Source organism: Quercus robur, chromosome 12 (genome assembly GCF_932294415.1).
Source record: "Quercus robur chromosome 12, dhQueRobu3.1, whole genome shotgun sequence".
NCBI lineage: Eukaryota > Viridiplantae > Streptophyta > Magnoliopsida > Fagales > Fagaceae > Quercus > Quercus robur.
This window is the reverse complement of record NC_065545.1, coordinates 17,756,238-17,779,963: the sequence shown is the minus strand read 5'-3', so window position 1 is coordinate 17,779,963 and position 23,726 is coordinate 17,756,238. Positions and strand designations below refer to the sequence as shown.

Here is a 23,726-nt window from a genome sequence, read left to right as displayed (position 1 = left end):
TATGAGAGAAATTCTCAAAATACTACGTGCACAAAATATTCCATCGTTGTGAGTAATAACTTAAGCATAAGATTAACTTTAGTTAATACCACAAAGATACTTTAAGCTCTATATGATTCTTATGTTGTAGGTTTTTCAAAACTCATGTAGAATTTGTAATCGCTAATTTTAAATTATCATCATTTTTCTATTTTATCTAGTATGTATAATTAGTAGAGAATGTGTTTTACCTTAATTTTTTTAAAAATGGTATGTTCCAAAGCCAATACTGAAACTCTTCAGAACTCATGACAAAACCTTTGAACATTCTCTGCTATTAGCCTCTCTCTCCCTATTATTTATTTATTTATTTATTTTTATTGTTTGGTAATTTGTGCTAATCAAGTGGTTGTTGGCTTGCTACCTATTCACATTCCATTTTCTTCTTTTTGACTGACTACTTTGTTTCATTAATTAATTTCTACTTGTATAGCTATAACATGACCTTCTATTATTCAACATTGTATATACTTGGTCCACTTTAGCTTTAAGCATGTGTACAAAAACTTGGCCCACATTATGTCTCTCTCTCTTCCTTTGCCATCGACCTTTCCTCTCTTTATTTCCAATTGCCACACAGACTTGGTCTCGCAGCAGTAAAGCTAGCTTGTTGAGTTTGTGTGAATGTAATGGAGGACTCAGCTCCAGCAATAGTTGCAGTACATGAGGGAGATCAAGCAAAGAGAGTACTAGAAGGAGAAGCTAATGCAAAAGCAACAGGGCCTCATCATCCCACCAATTTCTTTGGGAAGCATAGGATGTCAGCTGCAATAGCCAATCTCCAAAGCCAAATCAACGCAATCCAGGTAATCCACAGCCTTCTTTAATCACCATAATCATATGGTACGTATGTATTTTGTGTTGGGAAACCAAAAAAAAAAAAAACAACGCTGTGAACTTGTGGTGCAGGAAGAGCTAGACCAAGTTGAAGCATTAGGCAAATCCTCAGCAGTATGCCAAGAGTATGTAGAAAACAACATTCACACTTGTTTATTAGCCAATTTATTTGTTTAATTTCATCACCACAATTCAGACCACATATATAATAATAACATATGATCATCATTATTTTCATCTTCCACAGACTCATTTCAAGCGTTGAATTCATCCCTGATCCACTGCTTCCATCGTAAGAAATAAACTGCTGTAGTTGTTTTTAATTATTGGTTTTTTTTTTTTTCGTTATTGTTATAAGCACAAAGTTTTCCTTCAATCCAGTTCAGAAAAGAAAATCACTTCCAACCAATTATGCGGCGGTTTATAAGAAAGGGATTGGAGGAAAATTATGTACTCATTGTTATGGTTTGCTATAAATTGTAGGACAATGGGTCCGGCAGATGTGAGCTGGGATCGTTGGTTCAGAGGAGCCCACGACTCCAAAAATCAGAAACGATGGATCTGAGTCTGACTCACAATAATGCCAGCACTCTTACTTTCCCGCAAAGAATATGCAAAAACTGTATCAAAAAGAGCTACTAGAGGACCAACTTTGTCGGGTGCTTTTTTTTTTTTTTTTTTTTTTTTTTTTTATGTAATTAATTTAAAATTATTATATGGGTTGGGAGTGGTGGATAAGATGCTGGGTACGTTTTCTCTAGCCATGTTTATTGGAAAAGCTTATCAGAACCATTCCCTCAACTATTATGCAATTTCTGGTCATTTGGTTTCCAAGATGTGTTTGTACATAAACTACATCAACCATTATGTCTCACAACTTTTTTTTTTAGTCCTTAGATCTAGTATTTCCGCTTGAATGAATTTAAAGAATAGTGTAATAGTTCACTGGGAAAATATTAGTCTCCAGCAATCACTAAAATACCAAATTTAGCTTACTGGAAACAACCATATCACTCAGAGAAAATGGATCCATCATTGCTGCAATGTCACAATGGGGTTTTTGTTATCAATATGAACACTAAAGGTCTTGCCAAACAGTATGATACAACCCCAACCGCCCACTCCATCCTTCAGCCTCTCAAGTCTTAGTTCTCCGTTTGATGGCTTTATATAGTCGATTGAACAAAAAGGGTAAATTATAAAATCATCTCCAAGGGCCTTGTTAGTTTCGTGTCTAGAATATGTGAATACTTAGTTTTTTACACTGTCCTCAAATATTAAACACAGACAAGGGTATAAAAGTTGGACGGAAGAGTTTCCAAGAATCATAGACCTTTTTTTAAAGAAAAAACTCAAAGATATGGTTAACAGCAAATTATACCCAACTTTGACATGTTTTCAATTCAGTTCTTTAAGTTCCATTTTTTTCATCTCAGTCCTTTTTCATTCATTTCCAATGTAGTCATTCTGTCCAATCCACAGCGTCAAGTCCAAATGACACCATTTTGGAAAGTGAAAAAATACAAAAATTAACAGCAAGATTGGACAGAACTAGACGAAAGAATAAGTTCAAACAATTTACAGATAAAGGACTGAAACGAAAAAGACAAACTTGAAACATCAAATACTGAATTGAAAAAGACCGCTTACGTTTAGTATCACTCTGATATCTGTTGTCGACTAAGACTTGAGAGAGCGCGTCTCAACCCAAGAGGGAGATATGCATGCCTGGTTATATTTGACATTTAGATATACATTAATGAACCATGTAACCAATTAGCCAATCCGCCGTAAACGTGTACAGTGGACCATTGTAGATGATATTGACTTCAGGCAGGCTGAAGGAAGAGCAAAATCTATGTGAGCATCAAACTGAACCCAATATATTTATACCCAAAACCCACATGTTTGACACAGCAGGAGATATGCAACAATACTTTGATTCATATCCTTTCTGAGGAGTCTGCAATCAATGGAGAATGAGGCATTTCTCTTCTCCAAGGCAAAATGTTGACAAGCCCTACACATTTTTTACATAGCAAACCAGCTTTTTTTCTGAAGGGAGAAACTCATCGACCTAGGTACAGCTACAGCTTCTGCCCAAGACAAAAAGACGATAAATAATCAAAAACCACAATGGGATTTAGGAGTGGCTAACAAAAACATATTTCAAACAATAGTTGGTTTCAGAATCTTTCTTGCAGCTTTCAAATTTCAAACCTATTTGGAAGCCTACTTGTAAATTTTAAATCGTAGTTGCTTTCCAGAAACTTGGTTGTTTTATGGTTTAATATTTTAGCCAAATGAATAGTTCATAACCTAACCAGTGGCCAGAACAATAGAATGCTAACATACAATTGTTATTAAGTACTCCTTTAATAAGTTTCTAAAGAACATAGAAAAAGTATCAACCCTGTATCTGAGCCATAGTTTTTAAAGAAAATGTAAGGCAAGGCTTTTTAACCTCTCACAAGGCAAGATGCAAGCCTCATGGTTTTAAGACATAGGTCTTTTTTAACTTCAAAATTTCATATTTAGAAAATTTATACAATCCTATATACACATATATATACATACATACATACATATATATATATATATATATAAAATTGAAAACAGTAAATACAAATTGAGTATTATAAATATATAAATATCAGTTGAGAACCAGCAATAAGAAGTAGCAGACACTAGTCAACAGAATTCAGGCTCTAAAAATAATATGACTTATTTCAAGACAATAAGGAATTCAAATTATGGCATTTGTGAAAACATACCACATGCAAACAAGATGAACAATGAATAGCAACTTACCTCCCAATGCAGGTTTAAAACTCTGCTTAGTTTCCTCCCCAGTATCATGTTAAAAGAAGTTGGATGTCGCAACGTTAAAGTGCTTTCTAAACAACCTGGGAAGAAATATTTGCTGTCAAAAGTGTTCCACGAAACCCTTCCTCAGTATGTTGAACATTCATTTTCTGGTCAGAGAGCTCATCTGTGAAACATTGACAAGGCAAATTCGCACAAACAATGGTTAATTTATTACAATGTAACTAATGGTACACAAGATGGGACTGAAATTCTCCAATAAGCTTTCCATTATGTAAAAAACAAAGTTTCAATTTCATGCTATAGTTAGTTATTTTAATAAATTAAAATGAAATTCAACCCACTGATTTAAACAAAATTTTGTAAGAATACTTAAAATAGATAGTAACGTTTTATCCATATTATGTTGAGCAGGAGATTAAATTCATCTATTTGATTAGCTTCTTAAATAATCATTACATTAGAATAAGGTCATGTATTAAATTTTGATTTGTGAATAATATGCATTTACCTAACAAAAAAAAAATAATGTTACATAAGGATTTCAGAAAAGGAAAAAGATGTGATTTATCATAGAACTTGCCAATGATTTTTTTTTTTTTTTTTTTGTGAGCTTTGCTTGCACCAGAAAGGTCTCAAAGACTTTCCTAAGATACTTAAATATTTTGGGTTTTTTCTTTTAGTAAACATATTCCATAATCCAAATGGCTTCCCTAACAGTGTCATCATGAAAAGCATCAATGTACTACTCTATCTGGGATCTTAACATACTTGCAGAAACCAAAATTTAGAATACTGATTTTAAGAATCTCCTACATTATACAGTATTCGTAATAAATCAGTGGTCCAAAACTTCTTGCCTAGAAACTTGTAGATCCCATAATTAACTTGTGATACAATCATGTAAATGACATTTTATATAAGTCCAATCTACTTCAAACAACCAGCACTTAAAAAAGACCAGTATACAATCACAAAAACATATCCATAATTACAAGTCACAGTATGACAATGCTAATTACCAGCAATATCTCGGTGCTCATGGATTTCTGAATCTATCACCCAAAGCTTATCTCCAGGAAATATATTCATGTCTGCAAGAGTAGCAGATTCCTTGTCAATTATCCTGGCACCTTTTCGAAGTATCTGATTTTCCTTGACAACCTGCATAATCAATTGAGTCAGTGATAAGATGCTTGTCAGCACACAATATATTTTGTAAAAAAAGATAACTTAACCACTTCATATATATTCAATTGAATAATATTACACAAGGGAAAAAAAATCTATGTTTTTGCTGAATGTAGCATACCCCAAATGATTCCCATATCATCATCTTTAACTGGTATATTGATGTGGAACCTGAAACTTTTAAATTTATCAGATCCCCATTATTCGTCTTCCGAGATCGCTTGGAGACTCGGCGATCTGGCTCAAAGGATGCATCCGATGCTTCTAGAAATGATTTTGGAGCTTCCTTGTCTCGTGCAAAAAATACATATATGTCCTCATTGCAATAGTTAAGTTTCTGCATTAATTCACAACTTTCTCTTTCTCCAATGCACTCTTCACATATCTGGAAAATTTAAAATAACCACCAGAAAAAGCAGCATGGGGAAGGAAAAGAAAAAACAAGTTGATATATAAGAATTAAAATTAACAATCTACCAATATGAAAACAAACTAAAACTTTAGAATTGTGCATTGAAGTGACGATGTGATCAAATTCAACAGTGTGAAAGAAAATGAGAAATATAATTACTCGAATAATTGAGAAATAATGATGTCATCTTTAAAAAAATTATACTTAGTAACAGATTCATGAAGCTGAATAGGCATCAGTTGACAAGGTTGAAACTCTTATATCTAATTCTTTTTATAAATAAAAGATTTTCCTGAAAAAAAAAAAAGAAAAAAAAGGCAAGACTATACTATAACTAGAATAATATGTTAAAAAAAAATCATACAATTAAAAAACGGAAAAAGAAGTATTTGTTCTTCTCTTAAATTTAACTTAAATTAAGTTAAAGATAAAAAAATGCATTAGACTTTTATTTTAACCATATATGTTTGTCCTTTGTTTGTAAGAACATTTTGAATAAAAGTAAAGTAGTGATTCAAAAGGTTCTCAATGGCTTACACGACGTTTTCTATTACACACACACACACACACACACACACAGAGATAGATATATATATGCTATCCCATGTTTGTATTTATCAGATCCTGTCTTCAATTAGACGTTAGTGTAAATGTACCATAATAATGTAGCCCTATTCCTAATAGATTGACCCCCAAATAGCATATTCGAATCATAAGAAATCCCACGGAGGCTACAATTGCAGAATTTACACCTTCCAAATTTTGATTTGTTCGAACAGGCTTTTAATGGCCTGTAGACTGTTGCTAACATTTACTCGACATTTAGAAGATGCTACTAACAGATCACCAAACTACATATACATATATTTTTCACAAAAAAGGATGTGAAAATTCCAACACATGTCATACGTAAGAGTGCAAATGAAAATTAAGAAAGTTCAAACAAAAATGAAAAGCTAGTTGTGCAAGTCAACCCAACAAACTAACAATTCTACCAGAGGACTTTAAGTCACTTTTAGTAAATAAGAAAACCTTAATAAGCCACAATTTTACTCAAAAATATAAAGGGGAAAAATGAAGAGAACATGTTCCTCACTATGCAGCACAGAGAACAGAGACAAGGGCAAAGTTTCAGATTACCTCTGGACAAGTCCTGATCGCAGGTTGTCTAGACTCATTTTCAGTGTTCACTTCTTCGTGGGAACTCAGATGCTCCTCACATACTGGCAACTCTTCACAGTTCCCAACCATAAAATTTCCTGCATTACAACTGTACTCAATTATCGCAGATATGCCTTTCTCCTTGGTACCACCCCACTCTTCACAGAAGCATTTCCAATCATTCTCAGTAATGATTGTCAACCCATCTGTCTAGAATCAACAAGGGAAGGAGAAGAACAAAAAAATCAGCATTTATACAAGAATTGACTCGAAGCAGAAAGTTGCTACTTAACAACATAACTTTCAGATATTGAAAACTGCAACTACACCTTTGCTGATAAAAAATGAAAGGTATGATATATCAGTTTCATATACTTACCTTCTGAAAAATTGTACCACGTTTGCAAACTAGTTCGGGTGGCCTTTCAAGAAGTTGTGTATGCTGGTCAAACAAAAACACAAGATTTATATTACAATAGTTATCTTGAAAACAATGAAAGAAAATGTTGAAGATCATATACGAAGCAGTATGCCCAAATTGGATTGCAGTCAATTTAGCAGTGAGTCTATTTGGCACAATTTGAAAGTTCTATGGACTGTTTGTACAAAAACCTCATTCACCATTACTATCACCATCATCATCATTCATTAACTTAAATAAAATTATAAGCAATGACTAAAGAGATTCAAATTCATACAAAGCACTGGAGATGCAAGAATACAATAAGATAGAAGCTGTCCAGAGCAAAGTAGAAAGTCACCTTTTCACACTTCAGCATATCAATGACACTGTCCAGAGTCTCAGGTTTCCCAAATGAAGAGACATTCCTCCCACTTGCATTAATATAGTCTTTCCATTTTGAAAGCCACGAGGAGGGTATTAAGTAATACTTGCAATCTGGGAAAAGTGGAATACTTTTCCCCATTGCTAATTTCTCATGATTCTGGCGCTGTTTGAGCTTCACAACTCTATAGCATATATAATTGAAGTCAGACAGCTATAAAAGCATATTAGGTCTACAACACTTGTATATGTTGGAATCACCTTAAAGAGTCCTCCTTGACTGCCTCTTCAGATAAATCATCACTGCATTGAGAACATTGTTTAGAGTCCAAAGGAAAAGCTGAGCACCCCGACAGATCATCAGGTTTAACTGCAATAGAATCTTCATATAAGAAGAGCCAAAGATTCTCAGGAACCAGAACTCGCTTAGCACCAGTAGCTTGATCAGGCCTAAGTTGCTCATGAGGACATGTTATTGCTTCTGTTGGTCCTGCATCACCTTCAGAGGGTGCATCAAGGATTTTTCTTTTTAGCCACTGTTGCAACCTACAAATATCAAAACTTGAATGCATCACTGTGAAATTGGTAGATAGTATGATGCATGATGAGAAGCACAAAGTAAGAAGAAAAACAGCATTTCCTTCCATTCATGTCATATAACAAGTGCAAGGGATCATCAGAAACTAATAGTTTTTCTTTTGATCAGTTTGTATTTAAGATGAGAAAATTTCCCACACAGGTGATCATATGCTAAATAATTAAAATAATCTAGCATATTTGGGGACAGATGGGAAGTAATAAGATAATTTACAGTCATACCATGCCTTAGATACATAATATGCTCCATCCACAGAGGTCCCTTGAATTGCCTCAGTTGCAATTTGCTTCATTATTGTTCTTCTATCCCGGTAGCTATCACCACATACCACAGTACGGGCTCCATCAATAAGGCAATCCATGCAGTAGTCATTATTGGCCAGTGTTGGCCCCCCATCATACTGAATTTACAAGCATTTAGTAACTCACCAAATAAATGGAGGTATGGTAAAGCAAGTCAGTAGCAAAAAGGAGACACAGGAATGCATAAATGGATTGATAGAACCAAAGAATGAAGAGGATAGAACAGAGAGGAAAACCTAAACCAGATGTAGATAACTAACGTAATAAAAAAAAAATCAATTCTTTAATTTTTTTTTTTAGTTGGAAAAATACTAATTAATTTAGAGGAAAAAAAATCAATTCTTTCATTTTTTTTTATTGGAAAAATACTAATTAATTTAGAGAAATTCCCCACCTCCCCTTTTTGTAAATCAATTGTTTCTTCTCCCAAAACAAAATTTTACTACTATTCTCAACTCTCAATATCTACAACTATTACTAATCCAACCCATATCACTTAATTTTATTTTATTATGTTTTATTTATTGCAAAAACCATCAATGGTGAAATTGAAAAAATGTCCCAACAGAAGCAAACTGGGATACTCGAAAGAACTCCAGAAAATAATTTTGCAGTAAATCTAGCAGATGTTCATAAAGATTTAGAAATTGAATCTAGCTAAGTGTTGCAAAATAGCCATAAAATCCACAAATAAAAGCATCTTAACACAACTGCCCAGGGAAAGTAACTGAAGAACATGAAAAAAAATTTGAACCTCTTTTTTTTTTATTGGTAACTACAAAAACCCACGACCTTGCCCTCCATGTAGTTCTTAGCCTCTTAAATGGGAACGAGGTGCCATTTAAGCTAGAGCTCATTGGCAATCATAAGTCAAACTAATTAACAAGTAATTACCTTAGAGAGAAGCATGTTCCAAGCTCTAGCTGACAATCGCTTCATGGAACTAACTTTTGAAAGTGGGACTTTTCCATGCAAGCATTGGATAGGCGTATTGTCAAGAACACTGCAGGAAATTACAAATAAGCTATAAAAGAATGCACAACTCTTAGACTGACATGACAGTTGCCCTTAAGTGCTATCACGTTAAGGAAAAAATGGAATATACAATATCTAAATAAAAGGATAAAGGCTATGTGGAGTGGAAATAACAGAATTAGTGAAAATGAATCCTCAGGTGATGTCCTAGGCAGATATGGTACCTACTCTTGGTAAGAAATCTTTCTAAAATCCTATATATATACATGTATATAGTTAGTTCGTTAGGTCTATGTTACATCTGGTGTAACTATTGTCAATATTACACTTAGTGTCCATTTGGGAATAACTTATCAGGCTTTTTGTTGAAAGTACTGTAGATAAAAGGTAAAAGTTAAATAAAATAAGTAGGTGGCTTACATGAGACCCTCAATTAATAGGAAAAATAAGCAGAAGTTAAATAAAATAAGTGGATGACTCATGTGAGACCCGCAAATAATAGGAAGGAAAAATTAGCAATAATCAGGCTTATAAGTACATCCCAAACAGGCACTTAGTCACTTACACCATTCAATAACTTTTTATTAAATGAGCTTTTTGACAAATGTATTAGAGATCAATAACTATTTCATATATAATATAATATATTTGAATTTCAGGTCTTTTGTATTTCAAAGTATTACACAAAACATGAGTTTATGGATTGAATATTAAACAATATCCTTTTGCCATGAATTTTGGAGTGTTAAGAATGCAGGAATCTTGAAAATATTAATCCAATAAAGACTTATAAAGTGGTGTAACATTAACCCAGAGTTACAACAGATGTAGAGGGAGAGAGAGCAGCAACAGTAGATTAAATACATAAGCAGATGGGAGAGACCCAAAATAATTAAGGTAGAATACGATCTCATACTTACGGTGGAGTTATGTTGTCAGCCCACTGGCGAAGCCATTCTGAAGAAATCCAAAAGAACGCTTCCTCAGTTGACCGAACAGGGGCTTCAGACAGAACTGACCGCACTTCCTGTCTCCTTTTAGTGATACGATCCAACTCTCCTTCCTTATTTAATTCATACTGCTGGCAAGCATCATCGTATGAAGCATTCCAATTTTTTATCTCTTCACAAAGGTGAGATGGAAGAGAAACACCATCATGTAAAGATACTGTATCAGCTTCTATTTCTGTATCACTGGCACCAGACACCTTATCTTTTTTTTCACTGTCCCTCCTGGCTTGCCTAAGATTATACATCAGCATATATGCATCGCCTGATGAAAATATCTCTGCATTAATATTAGTACTAGACTCTGAAGATTTTGGCTTAACAGAATTTACGTGGTTTCCATTGGCTGCAATATTCCTTGGCTCTGGGCAAGATGGATGAACAGGCTTGGTTTCAACAGTTTTAGAAGGGGAACTTGAAGACCCTTCTCCAAAAGGGTGATGACCTAAATTTGAGACTTGCTCATCATCAAATTCCCACCATTGTCCAGTATCTTCATCCTTAATATGAGCTACATAATGCCCACTGTTTACAGCAGTTCCCTTGTGAATCAACACTGCTGACAAGTCATAAATCAATTCAGACTGAGAAGGCTCAGATAGCCTTTGTCGCATATCCAGTTCTCCAGGGAAACAAAATGCAGAAGTGATTTTCTTCTTCATTGTAGTCTACTGACATAAACCATTATGTAAATACATGTCTAAAAAATATCTGATGTACAATATCTTGCAATGTATAATTCGTTTGCATAAATACATTGACTATCTTACACAACAAGGCACTATTGCATGCACACATCCATATAGTAATACTATGTGAGACATGTAATTAGTAATTTATTTCCATTGGCCAGATGAATCATGCATATCGCAATTATCATTAAAACAGTCAGTAAATAAAGCAGACAATAAAATGCCTGCAAAACCAAGCCACTAGAAAAGAAAATTACTACATTAGACAGCTTTCCTTTGCCAAACCTAGTACATTTTATTTATAAAAAAGAGGAGAAGACAAGAGAAAAGACTTTTAGAAAAAACAAGAATATTGATTGATAGTTCGAAGAATGTAGTAGAGAAGGTCCAGAACTTAATCTTCCCATTGCAATCCATCTTTACAGAATAAAAAAAGAACCAATTCTTCTAAAAGTCGTACCTATCTCAAATGCTATGAAATAAGCATCATTCATTTGTAAGCTCTCTTTTATTAACAAATATGGGAACTCCCTTATACAACCTTATCAAGTCATTAACTGCTTTACACCCATACAAGAGTACTGGCTCAAAACTCTCATCATCTCCATGAAGCATTTGGTTAAATGGAAGAAGGGAAATTAGGGAAAATGAAAGGATATGAAAAAGTTCAGTTTAGCTTTGTAAATTCAGAATATTAGCCAATAAATTGGAAATTACTTTCTCAAAAATGTATAGAGAAGTACCTTTGGAAGAAAAACACAACGCTTAAGCTGAAAGTTAAGTACATCAGGTAATGCTCGTAGCTTGATACTGCGAGTAGCATCAACTCTTGTTTTACATGACTCGCAAAAATACTGATTATCTCCATGAAGCTCTTCCACACTTAGATAATCATCTAAACTCTCATCTAAAGTTTTCAAACCCTTGACGTTCAGCTCAAGCTCATAAAAGTCCTCCATGTTTGAAGAAGCCTCAGAATCTTTTCCACATTGTGAGCACCTACATACAAAGCAAAGATGTAAGAGTGAAACATATATTTGACTAAAAGTAACTAATATTGACAGTGAAAACATCTAAAGTAGAAAATAGCTGATAAACAGCAATGTAAGATTAGCTTAAGCCAAATATGCAGACTTAATTTTTAAAGACAGTGACTGATCCCCAATATGTCACCACTTGAGAAAATATAAAAACAACTGACAATTAAAACCCCCTTCTTCCACAAATAGACAAACATGTGCATGCACACAGAAAAATGATTACAGAAAAGAAAATATTTAAAAGAAATAAACTTTAAAATTAATTACTATATTCCTCATATAACTAACAGCACCAATGATTTCCAGAGTTCAATTCACTCATAAGAAAATGAAGATATAAATTTCATTTGATTATAAAAAGTAAAAACATATCATTCACTTGGTAAAAACAAAAAAGGAACTCCCTCACCCCCAGCGCAACTAGGGAGGGGGATTATCCATGACCCACCAATGCAAAGATAACATATCATAGTACTAAAATGGCTCACCTAATGCACTCAAATCATAGTATTTTTTTTCATTTGATAATTCAATAGTTGGGGGAGGAGGCTGTCAAACAATTGAATCCAACCAGATTTGTTATTTAACAATGCAATCAAATCATAATACAAGCACTGGCGACAACCAAAACAAATACAGATTCAACCAAGGAGAGATGATTTATACAAAGCAATTGAAACTACTATATGTTACCATAAGCTGCTGACTCCTGCTCATTATACAATTTATAGCTATTCATAAACACAAACATTGCATCTAAAAGTTGCAACCAAGTTATAATCAAGTCACTAGAAAGAAGGCAATACTAGCACCGGCAACCAAAACAAATACAAATTCAACCAAGGAGAGTTGATTTATACAAACCAATTGAAACTACTACATTTACATGTAAGCATAAGCTGCTGACTCCTGCTCATTATACAATTTATACATTCCATTTAAAAGTTGCAACCAAGTTATAATCAAGTCACTAGAAAGAAGGCAATAATAGCACCGGCAACCAAAACAAATACAAATTCAACCAAGAGAGAGATGATATATACAAAGCAATTGAAACTACTACATTTACATGTTAGCATAAGTTGCTGACTCATGCTCATTATACAATTTAAAGCTATTCATAAACACAAACTTTGCATTTAAAAGTTGCAACTAAGTTATAATCAAGTCACTAGAAAGAAGGTAATACTAAAGGTTAAAAAAAAAAAAAAAAAAAACCGACTGGGGGTTAGATGATCAATTTGAAAACCTAGTTACGCCACTGGACTTCCTGTAGTATTCAATTCCAATTAAAAAAACTAAATATTGGATATTTCAAATGAAGCAAGAGGACTTCCTCAAAAATATGAAAATGATCAAAAACTACATAGCAGAGGAATTCCAATAATTGGAAAAGTTTGCATAAAATTTAAATATCTTTTAAAATTATGAAGTGACAAACTTTAAAAGTTGATTTATCAAATAATTTTTTTTTCGATTAAGTTACAAAAATGAGAAAGAAACTTGTTTAAAGTGAATAAATAATCATGACAACTCTTTTGTTCTTTTATTGCTTGTTAATTTCTTATGTCTTGCTTTCTTTGGTTCCTTTATTGTCCTTACCAGGTATCATAATTTAAGAGGAGCCAACCAAATATTTAAAAAAAATGGCAAAAGAAGAATAATATGGTCTAAATGTCCAAATAAACAAAGAAAAACTTTGAATAGCTAAAAAAAAAAAAAAAAACCCATATGCAATTAGCATTTAAATAAATCCCGTCTTACGTGGTCACATGTGACACTCTTCCACGAAAAAGGTCCTGAACGATCGTTCTTGCCTTGGAAACTTTAGAGTTGCTCAGACAACGCTCAAGCAAACATAGCAGCAAGGTCAGGAACTCATGGCTATCCTGTTGAACTCCATTATCTAACTCCAATGTCTTTACAAATGGACTTGAGTCTATAAAAGCCATTCTACTGGTGTGTAGTTTTGCAAAAAGCCGTGCAAGCTGATCCAGCACCGGATTCTGTCTCAAAACATCTGGTTCAAGAGAGAAGATACCTCCTCGGAAAGATTTATTCATGTGCAAGCACTGGAGTATGCTGTTGGCATAGCATGTTGCACCAAGATTTGTCAGACCCACAGGAGTGTCAGAAGCACGAAGATCCTTGGTTGGGTCAGGGCCAAGAGCTTGAAGAATATCTGACATCTTCTGCCACAGGCCAACTTTCCGACTTCCATTGAGAGGCGGAATTAGCCCACAAAAACAATTCGGGTTATCTTTAGTATTCACACGGCAGCCTTGACAAACTGGTTTCCAAGTTTTATACAGCTGATTTACATCGTCATCCGTTATTTCACCAGTTGTGTGAATTTTCCTACACAATGACCAAAATCATAGGAGCAAAGATAAAACACACACACAAAAACACGCAAGCGCGCATTTAATGGAGCACAAACATATTCAAACAGCAAAAATAACATCCTTCTCTTTATTCACAGATAAAAACTTATACTTGCTTGAATTTACCTCAATATTTCAGAAGTGATATCAACATTATCCTCTTGTCTGTGTCGTTTGTTTTTACTACGTGTAGTTGGCCGGCTCATTTTAATGACCTGACCGACCCTGCAGTTGACACGAGTAACAAGATTTTCTAATGACATAAGTATCACACTTCATTCTCTTTACATGCAAAAAATGTGCCTTTTTTTTATTTTTTTATTTTTATGAGTAATGATAGTGAAAAAAAACTAATTAATGTGCACATGTAATTAACACAAAGAAGCCTCAAGAATTACAAAGAAAATGCAAAATGCTTTGCAAATCACTCCTGAAATTCTTAAAATTATATAAAGGTCATACCCAATGCATGAAGCTCCTACTTTTTGGGGGCTACAGGGGACACAACAGCAGGTTCTAAACCCCCAATCTTACCCTCCACTGCTTTCTTTCTTATGGAGGGTGGAGGTGCAGTTTGAGCAAGATCCAATTTTGATTGCTTATTTAATTGAAAACCCAAGTTTATGTTTCGAAAATATCATCCGGGTCTGCCTTTTTTCATAGAGAATAATTCAGGAGCAACCCAAAGTATTTTTTTTCTTTGGTGAAGCATCAGAGAAAGACGTGCATTGAGGCAAGTGAAACTAAGGCTCTGTTTGTTTTCCAAGAACATTTCACTAAAAAGAAAAGTTATACCCAAGCATTGCAACCTGAGAAGAATCCATTACAATTACCAATACCAATAATCATTAAGCACTCTCCACGGGCAAAAAAGTCTACATTCACTATCTGCATTTACGCTAATTCTAGGGTTTTCTTTGACACCCATTAAGGAAAACAATGGAATTCAAAAAACCCATCTTTCAATTTGATCTTTTGTTTAAAAAAATCATGATTAATTTACACAAGACTGAAAGAAAGAGGAACAAAAAGAACCGTAGGAATTGGTTATTATTATTATTAATCATAGCGAAATAACAGAAATTAATCTTAAAATAAATAAATAAAAAAACAAAAATTACAAGTAGAAAAGCTCTAAGTTTTACATATAATGAAGTGAGAAAGAAGTTAAGGTGTGAATACCTGATGAGAGCGAAGATCAAAGAGAAAGAAAGCTCTGACTGTAGCCAACTGAAAGATCAAAAGATACAAACTTTAAAAGTAAATAAACAGAAAACAGAAAAATAAAAAATAAAAAGAAAAAGAGAGAGAGGGAGATAGGGAGAGAGAGAAACTTTACTGAAGTTATTTGAATGAATTTTTTTTTTTCTTTTTTTTTTTGGGGATGAAAGTTTATTTGAATGAAATTTTAATTTTTCTGACTTGGAGTTTCACCGACAAATAAATTTGCTGACAAAACTTTACCCTTTTTTTCTTTGGTTTTGGTATATAACTATATAAATAATAAGTGAAAAAGAGTTTATCAAAAAAAAAAAAAGTGAAAAAGAAAAAAAAGGATATATATGAATATGACTTTTGGCAAGGAAAGGTCACACGGTCTGAGAGAGAGGAAGGGTCAGAGTCTGGGAGACAGAGGTTTTTTTTTTTTTTTTTTTGGAGAGAGAGAGAAAGTTATTTTTTTTTAATTTTAATTTTTAGTTTTTTTAATTTATTTTTTGGGGGTCAAGCTTAAGTCAGAGAGGACTAAGGTTGAGTGACTTTTAGAGCGTACCAGCATTCTGACTGACTGACATGATGATTTTACAGCTCCAATTAATTACTTTTGTTTGCTTTTCTTTTCCCCTCTTATTATTATAATACTGGATAAAGACAAACACAACACTGTTTATTCATAAAAGAAAAATCTGATATCTACTAAAAATTTATAGTAAATCTAGGGAAAAATAAAGTTTTTAAAAAATTTAATTCAATTGCACTAGAAATATTTTGATTTTCTTTTTATAGCTAGATTCTTTTTTTAAGATATGGGACATTACAGTTCAACTTTTTTTATATAGAAAGTTTTAGTTAATATTCTTTTGTTTCCTCTTGTCAAGCTTCTGTACTATGATTTATCCATAATACATTTCAGATCAATTCAGATAACATCTTCAATAATGAATATGTTCTTAGAACGAAATAAAATTGACTGATCACAAAAATTCACTTAGATACAGACAAGCTGTAGTGACTGTTTTTCTTGATTAATCAATATGGCTCCAAAACATAAGAGCAAGACTGAGCAACTAATAAAATAAATTTTTTTTTAAACATCAATATATTTTATTGAAACATAATTTATTAAAAAATATGAAGAAGTTTAAGGACAATGAATAAAAAAAAATATAAAAAAAGCGGAGTTAAATCAAGTAGATTTTGAAGCAAAAAAGGAGGAGAATTTTCTTCTTTTCCACCAGGATAGGATTTAAAAAAAAGAACACACAAACGATTTCCATAATTACAAGTTTACAATCAACACGTAATCTATGTATAAATCTGAAAGCACAAAAAGTTCCTCGTAGATAATCTCATCTCAACATTTTCTTGATACAAAGACAAAATAAGAAGCAAATCAATTGAAAATCCAGGACTAATTAGAAATAAGGAACAAAAAGGCCCTAGTGAAGAAAAGAATTTGTCTCCCCTAATTACGTAGTTCCACTCAAATATGCTTTTCAAGTATCTATATGCTCGGATGTTGCCCCTTTAGTTACTTCCTCAATCTCTGAACCAGCTCTTACAGTGTTGTTACTTGTCAGACCACTCTCACTCGCAGAACCACTGGCATTGTCGATCACATCATCAGTGCCCTGTGTTCTCAAGGAGCCCAAATTAGGGGTACTAGGACCAGAAACTCTGGCATTGTCGATCAAATCACCACTGCCCTGTGTTCTCAAGGAGCCCAAATTAGGGGTATATGAACCAGAAACTTGCTCCTCCGACTGGTTTGGCCTATTTAAGGCATGACAGTGTGGGCAGTAATATGTAATGTATGGGAACTCCTCCTTCCTAGCAAGCCCTGTACATAAACAATACATGAATTTGCTTTCTCCGTGCCACCACATTCTGCAGATAACACAGCGAACAAAGTGGGAAGTGCATGTCTGTGCAGGTGTGCATCATCAGAAGTGGGTTTTTTTTTTTTTTTTTCCAATAAAAAGAGATGGAACCTTTGACACTCACCATTGTGCATATGGCAGTTGCCACAAATGAGCGCATAAGACTGTGTTGGATCCTCGCCCACAAGCATTGCTGCTATTCGAGCAATCCATCCTCCATCAATTGTGGCTGATCCTTGAGGATAGTGATGACTAACTACCAGCTGATTATGCTCAGAAGTCCGAGGATCAACCTCAGTTCCCTCAGAATGAGGTGTTTCTCCATCAGAATGATGCAATTGAGAAGTCCCCATACTATTGGATCTGGTGGGAACTTGTTTTCGATTTCGGAGCCCACCAGATTGCACCAATTCAACATCACTGCTTTTCCCTGTTGGAGCATTAAGCTTAGACTCATCTCCAACTTGTATGTTCAGGCCCGAGTCTGCACCCAACTTAGATGCCAGGACAGTTGCAGCAGCTGCCTTTGCTGCTGGATCAGTGTCATATCTCTGCACAGAAGAACTTACACTAAGTACAAAATATGTAAACACCCCCTCCCCCCCCCCCCCCCCCACCCCCTCCAAAAAAAAAAAAAAAAAAACTATAAAGTGAGGGTCAGAGAAAACACCTCAAGGCTCAACCATGAGGTTTCAGCTCATAGTATGCCTTGCAAAACAATTCAAAAACAGATTCTACCAAACCATATATATAAGGTCATTCTACACACTAAAATGATTTTTCTTCAATAAATATTTAACATGAGATTTACTTCATTCATAAATTCTTCACAAGCATTACAAGAATCATGTATTTTCTAGGAGGAGGCTGACTCTTTTTAATAATCTAGACATTACACAAATTTTTCATCAATGCATATTTTGTCATTTACAAAATAGGCAACTGAAACTTTAAACTAGCCCCCCTGCTACAATTTCCTACAATTCCATAATTTAATATCTTTCTTTTGATATAAAACTGACAATTACTTCATAGAAACAAGACAGGTGATATGGCCTTCAATCCAGAACCTCACACCAAAGATTTCTTCAATTGTTAATAACTTGTTTAAATTTTTTTTTGAAAAAAGAGGGTGAAATTATGCATCAAGGCTAAATCCTCAAGCTTTGCAATTTTAATAAAAATTTACAGCACAATAGGCTACAGAACTCAACAAAAAGTTCTAGGTGAGACAAAGAATGATGAAAGTGATACAAAAGGACTAGCTTCTAATAACAACCTGAATGAGTTGCTGAGTGGAGTAATAATTTGTCTTCTCTTTAAGCTCATCAATTTTTGCTTTCCTTTCAGCTCGGAGCCTTTCCAGAGTTTTCTCATCCTTCCGATTGCCTATTCCATCACATGATGAGATACAAATCATTATTATGCAACTTTGATATAACAACCACATCATTGGCCTTTATTTATTTATTTTCGTTGACCAGTATGAACTATTAAATAATTCTCAATCAAAAAAATGGTTTTGAAAGTGAACATGTTTATAATACAAAAGATCATAATTTAATCAACAATCAAAACATGCATTCCTTGAAATCTTAGCAAGTAGTGCTTCTGTATGGGCTTCTTAGAATATAGAATTGGATGTGCATGAAATCTGGTTATCTTTGGACTCACAGTTTACATAAAGTTCATAGAGAGAGAAAGAGCAACAGGATGTGTATGCCAAAAAATAGAGTTTTTTAGTAATAAAGAAGCGCTGAAATGTCTCATATTTTACATAAATATGTATCAGCCAAGTATCACAGCCAGTACACTGTTTTAAAATGAGTAATCAAGCAGGTTACCACCATCCTATGAGAATATTAAAAAATTTGATAAGTAAAGAATCAATTTGTTGTAAGAGAATAATACTCTGATACGCAAGAAGTCTACTACAGCAACTCCAGACAAACAAAAATTATAATCTAAAAGTTTAAAATATCAACAAACAAACAAAGAAAAATGAACACTGACAAATACTTTCATCAGTATAGCCTTCCAAATTTTCAATAGCTCTACTACTTCAAAGATTCAAACATTCCTTTCTCTCCAAATAACCCACATAAGACATAACAGAATAGCCTTCCAAATTTTGCAATATCTAGCCTGACCACACTTCCTTTGCCATCAAGCAATGGCATCACCCATTTAACCCCAAATAAAGAAAAGACCAATGACCAGACCAGAGTTCTCCTCCTGCTACAAAATAATGGAGTAGGAGATGATCTACTATTTCTCCACTTTCCTTGCACACACACCACCAATCTTCTATAGCTATACCCCTTTTATTACAAAGCCTATCCACTGTCAAAATCTTCCACAATGCAGTTGTCCAACCAAAAATGCAACCTTGAGCAGAATCCTTGTTGTCCATATATTCTTCAATGGAAACCTACGATCCCAGTTTCCACTCAAAGCTTTATAGTAGGAACTAACATCAAAAATTCCAAAACGTGATAAGAGAAAATGCTAAGAGACTTCTTAAAGCATGGGAAAGAGCAACAAACTCTATAAAGTGTAATTTGGAGCAAAATTGTCAAATTAGGTAGAGCTGAAGTCTTGTGGGTACAACAAAGTTTTGTGGGATAAATAAAAACAAAGATTTAAAGTGCACAATGGACATGTAATAGACAAATTTTGAGACAACAAGCTAGATGTAAAGTTGAGATACTTACGCATCCTTGTGAAGCTTACAAATGCTGAATATGAAAAAGAAGATAAAGCAGGCAAAAGAAACATTGGCAAAATCCGAAATGCTCTCATCTTCCAGTCCAAATCCATTGATCTTGTTGTCGCAATTGCATAACCAATGGCAATAACCTGAAAATTGAAACTAATTTAGGTAAAACCCAAAACATCTATTTTGTTCGGGGGATTTTAGGGAGGATAGAAAATGGGGTGAAGCAAAGAGAGGAGAGATGGGTGTTTTCACCTATTCTTTGAGAAAACAAGAAGGGAAGAAAAAAGGGTCGGAGGGTTTTTTTTTTTTTGATAGGTAATGTAAAATATTATCAAAAAAGTAGCCAACCCGAGTACATTGGGGATGTATTGTGGGGGCAAAAATTAGGAACCAAAATTACAATGATCAAGTAGAACAAGAAGGGAAAAACAAGAAGAATGAGACAAAGCTACACTCCAATCAAGGAGAGTTTGCATGGGTGGGATGGTGTTTTCTACCTAGGCCCACAAATATGTCTCTCCAAAATAGGGGGAAGGAAAATTACTATTTTATCCCCAATCACTTTCCATTTCCTTTTGTTCTTTACGTTGTTAAATATATATAGTTTCACCTTATTATTACTTATAATTCTATCTACCCGTTACCTTTTTTTTTGGTAGGTATGAATATATCATTGCAACATTACTGTAAATGAGATTTTTCTGTATAAGAATAAACAAAGATATTGCACATACATTACAAGAAGTCCATAATAAATTTAGAGTACGCTTTTTGATAAGTATTGTTATGTAAGACGCTATTGCATTATCCATGTTGTTGTAATAAACCTTCAATGGGCATTATTTTTTTTATCAGAAAAAAGTAAATAATTCATTAAAAGAGTTTAAAAAAAATGAGACATAGTATACTTCCTGTATACCGCACACCATACAAAGAAACAGAAAATAAAATTCAGCATATAGTGATACTATCTATGAAAGACAACAAATGAGAAGCATAATCAGGAGAAAAGGAGTGAGCCTGGCCATGAAAGTAATGTGCCCACTAGCTGCGTCTTAAGAAGGAGAAATGAAGAATCTTTATCTTCAAAGACATGTGAATTTCTTTCAATGGACAAAATTACTTGTTATATGACAAGGGTGTAACAATAAAATTGTGTACATAATTGAAAATAGCCACTTTCTAATCCAATTATCGTGGGTCAGTCATCATTTCCTATTGTTCATAAGTGAGAATATACATATATATGTCTCTTTACATGTTTGTCTGGTTAGTTTGGCAGGAACGTAATAACCTTATCTTTGAAAATAATGAGAGATCCTTAGATCTTTTAAAACATCTTCTTTTTGGTGCTTTGTTTCAGTGGGCTTGTATTTGGGGTTTTACACAATGTATTTCAATTTCTGCTTTCTGACAATCTGTTAGCTTTAGCTCTTGAGCTTTTTGTATTTTCTTCATGTCCAGAGTGTTCATCATCATAAACACGATGTTCATTTTTTCAATAAAATTATTATTACCTATACAAAAAAAAAAAAAAAAAAAAGTCTCTTTACAGGTTTTTGCGTGTTTGTTTGTGTGAGGGTATCTAAGAACATACCAGACAAGTCAGTCTTTCAATAAAAAACATTGAAATATAGAAATTTTTTTATAATTCAATAGTTACACAGTGTGGGGGGGTGGTTTGAACCCTGAATGTCCCCAATGGAAGCACCAGAAGGTACCAACTAGTTGAGCTACAAAGCTCTTTGCTGAAATATTGAAAGTAATTCACTTCAACAACATTGGCGATATGTAATTATGTGTTTGTTCCAATTTTTTTCCCCTCTCTATTTCGCACTAAAAGAACTTGCATGAAGCAAAAAAATAAAAAATAAAAAAATAAAAAAATAATCTGCAAATTGAATCATTCCTACTCTTACTCTTACACAAGCCCATATTCTAATAAAAAATGCATAACACCAGCCAGGCGTTGAACTAGAAGGACACCAAATCAAAGCCAATAATAACAAAGTAACAAATAAGAAGTACCTCCAAAATGACAGAGATTACAATAAGATTCCGAGTCATCCTTCTCCAAGTATATGATCTCCGCTTCAATCTGGCAACAACAGCAGCCTCTTCCTTAGAAATGTACTGCAATCTCTTCTCGAAATCATCGCCGTGTAATCTAAAGATTCCTTTCCAAACGCGAGAGAGAATTCCCAGGCGCTGCGTCTTCTTCTTGTCACTGCTGTCGGTAGCACCAGTACTAGCGTCTTTGTTCTCACCTTCTCCAATCCCTTTGTCCTCCGCCATTTTCTCCTCTCCAAATCTACAAATAGGCTCAAACTATAACCAAATCAAAAAACTGAAGAAGAAGATCATGAATCCGAAAACGAAGGAAAAGAGAATAGATCTAGAAATTACCAGAAAACGTTCAAGATAAGAAGCTTCAATCAACGAATCTCAATCTTCTTTTTCTTTTTCTTCAGATCTCAACACACACGCACAGAGAGAGAGAGAAGGGGTAATGATGAGAATCGGGAAATGAAGTCCGTGTGAAAAACGAAACGTAAGAAGAGTAATTATTATGCTATGAAAAAACGAGGCAGCATCTACGATTGAGTATGCGAGTGTGTGTGTGTGAGTTTGTGTTTGTTTCTTAAGAAAATAAAAAAAATGGTCTTTTTCAGAAATGTTTAGGGAGTGGAGGAGGGTGGGGGTGGGATCTGGGCTTATGCTTTCGGTTAACGCGGTGCTGCCACGCACGTACGTCGAGGAGCTTCAACAAAGCTCTTCAGTAATATTCTTTTTTTTGTTGACAATTTTAACCAACGATAAATGCTATAAATAACAGAGAGACTTCGATTCCACTCAATTTCATTTCCCAATTATCATGTATTCTCCTTCTCCCCACTTTCCAACGCCTTTGCTTTCTTCATTTCATTTTCCCACTTCTTCTAGAATCTCTGTCTACATTTTTTTTTACCCAAGCTTTTTAATCTCGATTCAGCGTTGACTCTCCTGATATTTTAGACAAATGGTTGCCGTTAACTGGGCTGTCATTTCAACTACTGTAATTTTAATTTACCTAATAAAAAAAGTGACTAATTTATCTTTTGCTACCGACTCTTTTGATTTTTAAGAAGAGAAAAAATATTTTTTATAGTGGAAGATTAATGTACACCTTCAACCCTTTTAAGTTTTAAGAAATATTACCTATTTCAATATATTTTTTAATTCCACGTGAATTTCATCAAATTCAATTGGGATTGTATTTTTTTATTTATTTTTTATATTAGCAAGTTTTCAAGATGATTAAGATGAATAATATCCATCTCATATATAATTTATCCTTTTTATTTATTCAATCAATTTATTCAGTTTTTTATTCATGGAAATAGACCCGCTTTACCATTTGCAACACAATAGACTAATTTATAAGCAAAAAAAATTAAAAAATTCACTTGTTTAGGTATCTTCAACAATGGGTTGAACGACCCAATTGACTTCAGAGGAGTCATCTTTAGTGGTTGAGAATTTAAGATCAAGTTGCATGAATCCCCTTCAAAATCAACTCTAATTCCTCGGTTTTCAAGACTAAGAAATAAAGGCTTCTCCACACCATGAATTTAATTAGTGGGACCCACTATTCATATGAGAGAAAAAAATACGTACTGTA

At 33.8% G+C, this 23,726-nt stretch overlaps 3 protein-coding genes across 5 annotated transcripts; 1 reads left to right on the top strand and 2 right to left on the bottom strand.

Annotated features, from left to right (window-relative positions):
* Positions 1–541: 541 nt before the first annotated feature.
* Positions 542–1,710, top strand: LOC126710277 (guanine nucleotide-binding protein subunit gamma 2-like). The gene is made up of 4 exons (XM_050410665.1): positions 542–845; positions 949–1,001; positions 1,124–1,168; positions 1,360–1,710. Exons 1-4 carry the CDS (start codon positions 669–671, stop codon positions 1,439–1,441), a joined length of 357 nt encoding a protein of 118 aa, XP_050266622.1. The 5' UTR covers positions 542–668; the 3' UTR covers positions 1,442–1,710.
* A 541-nt stretch (positions 1,711–2,251) lies between these two features.
* LOC126710276 (ubiquitin carboxyl-terminal hydrolase 26) lies at positions 2,252–15,838 on the bottom strand. Of its 2 annotated transcripts, XM_050410663.1 has the most exons (17): positions 15,588–15,838; positions 15,431–15,478; positions 14,375–14,473; positions 13,629–14,222; positions 11,568–11,823; positions 10,046–10,800; positions 9,045–9,153; positions 8,070–8,248; positions 7,512–7,796; positions 7,228–7,435; positions 6,846–6,908; positions 6,446–6,676; positions 5,015–5,278; positions 4,725–4,866; positions 3,688–3,868; positions 2,814–2,972; positions 2,252–2,714 (listed from the first exon to the last, which is right to left on the bottom strand). In XM_050410663.1, the coding sequence occupies exons 3-15, from the start codon at positions 14,452–14,454 to the stop codon at positions 3,774–3,776; spliced, it is 3,261 nt and encodes a 1,086-aa protein (XP_050266620.1). In that variant the 5' UTR covers positions 14,455–14,473; positions 15,431–15,478; positions 15,588–15,838; the 3' UTR covers positions 2,252–2,714; positions 2,814–2,972; positions 3,688–3,773. The 2 variants fall into 2 exon arrangements, with proteins under 2 accessions (XP_050266620.1, XP_050266619.1); XM_050410662.1 differs by having other exon boundaries at positions 2,633–2,972.
* Positions 15,839–16,752: 914 nt separating this feature from the next.
* LOC126709267 (uncharacterized protein At2g24330) lies at positions 16,753–22,977 on the bottom strand. Of its 2 annotated transcripts, none has more exons than XM_050409424.1 (6): positions 22,472–22,977; positions 22,094–22,393; positions 20,061–20,205; positions 18,626–18,735; positions 17,471–17,897; positions 16,753–17,306 (listed from the first exon to the last, which is right to left on the bottom strand). In XM_050409424.1, exons 2-6 carry the CDS (start codon positions 22,358–22,360, stop codon positions 16,963–16,965), a joined length of 1,293 nt encoding a protein of 430 aa, XP_050265381.1. In that variant the 5' UTR covers positions 22,361–22,393; positions 22,472–22,977; the 3' UTR covers positions 16,753–16,962. The 2 variants fall into 2 exon arrangements, with proteins under 2 accessions (XP_050265381.1, XP_050265380.1); XM_050409423.1 differs by having other exon boundaries at positions 22,094–22,376; positions 22,472–22,975.
* Between the last annotated feature and the right edge of the window lie 749 nt (positions 22,978–23,726).

What these genes read in the sequence shown, in the direction of transcription:
- LOC126710276 (XM_050410663.1), bottom strand. Translation starts at nt 14,454, where the DNA reads ATGAGCCGGCCAACTACACGTAGTAAAAACAAACGACACAGACAAGAG. An exon ending in GGAACATGCTTCTCTCTAAG is followed by an intron (nt 8,249 to 9,044) that starts GTAATTACTTGT and finishes TTGTAAATTCAG; the next exon opens with TATGATGGGGGGCCAACACT. An exon ending in TGAGCACCGAGATATTGCTG is followed by an intron (nt 3,869 to 4,724) that starts GTAATTAGCATT and finishes AATGTTTCACAG; the next exon opens with ATGAGCTCTCTGACCAGAAA.
- LOC126710277 (XM_050410665.1), top strand. Translation starts at nt 669, where the DNA reads ATGGAGGACTCAGCTCCAGCAATAGTTGCAGTACATGAGGGAGATCAA. An exon ending in TCCTCAGCAGTATGCCAAGA is followed by an intron (nt 1,002 to 1,123) that starts GTATGTAGAAAA and finishes CATCTTCCACAG; the next exon opens with ACTCATTTCAAGCGTTGAAT. An exon ending in CCTGATCCACTGCTTCCATC is followed by an intron (nt 1,169 to 1,359) that starts GTAAGAAATAAA and finishes TATAAATTGTAG; the next exon opens with GACAATGGGTCCGGCAGATG.
- LOC126709267 (XM_050409424.1), bottom strand. Translation starts at nt 22,360, where the DNA reads ATGGCGGAGGACAAAGGGATTGGAGAAGGTGAGAACAAAGACGCTAGT. An exon ending in TAATCTCTGTCATTTTGGAG is followed by an intron (nt 20,206 to 22,093) that starts GTACTTCTTATT and finishes TTCAATTTTCAG; the next exon opens with GTTATTGCCATTGGTTATGC. An exon ending in TGTAAGCTTCACAAGGATGC is followed by an intron (nt 18,736 to 20,060) that starts GTAAGTATCTCA and finishes GTGATGGAATAG; the next exon opens with GCAATCGGAAGGATGAGAAA.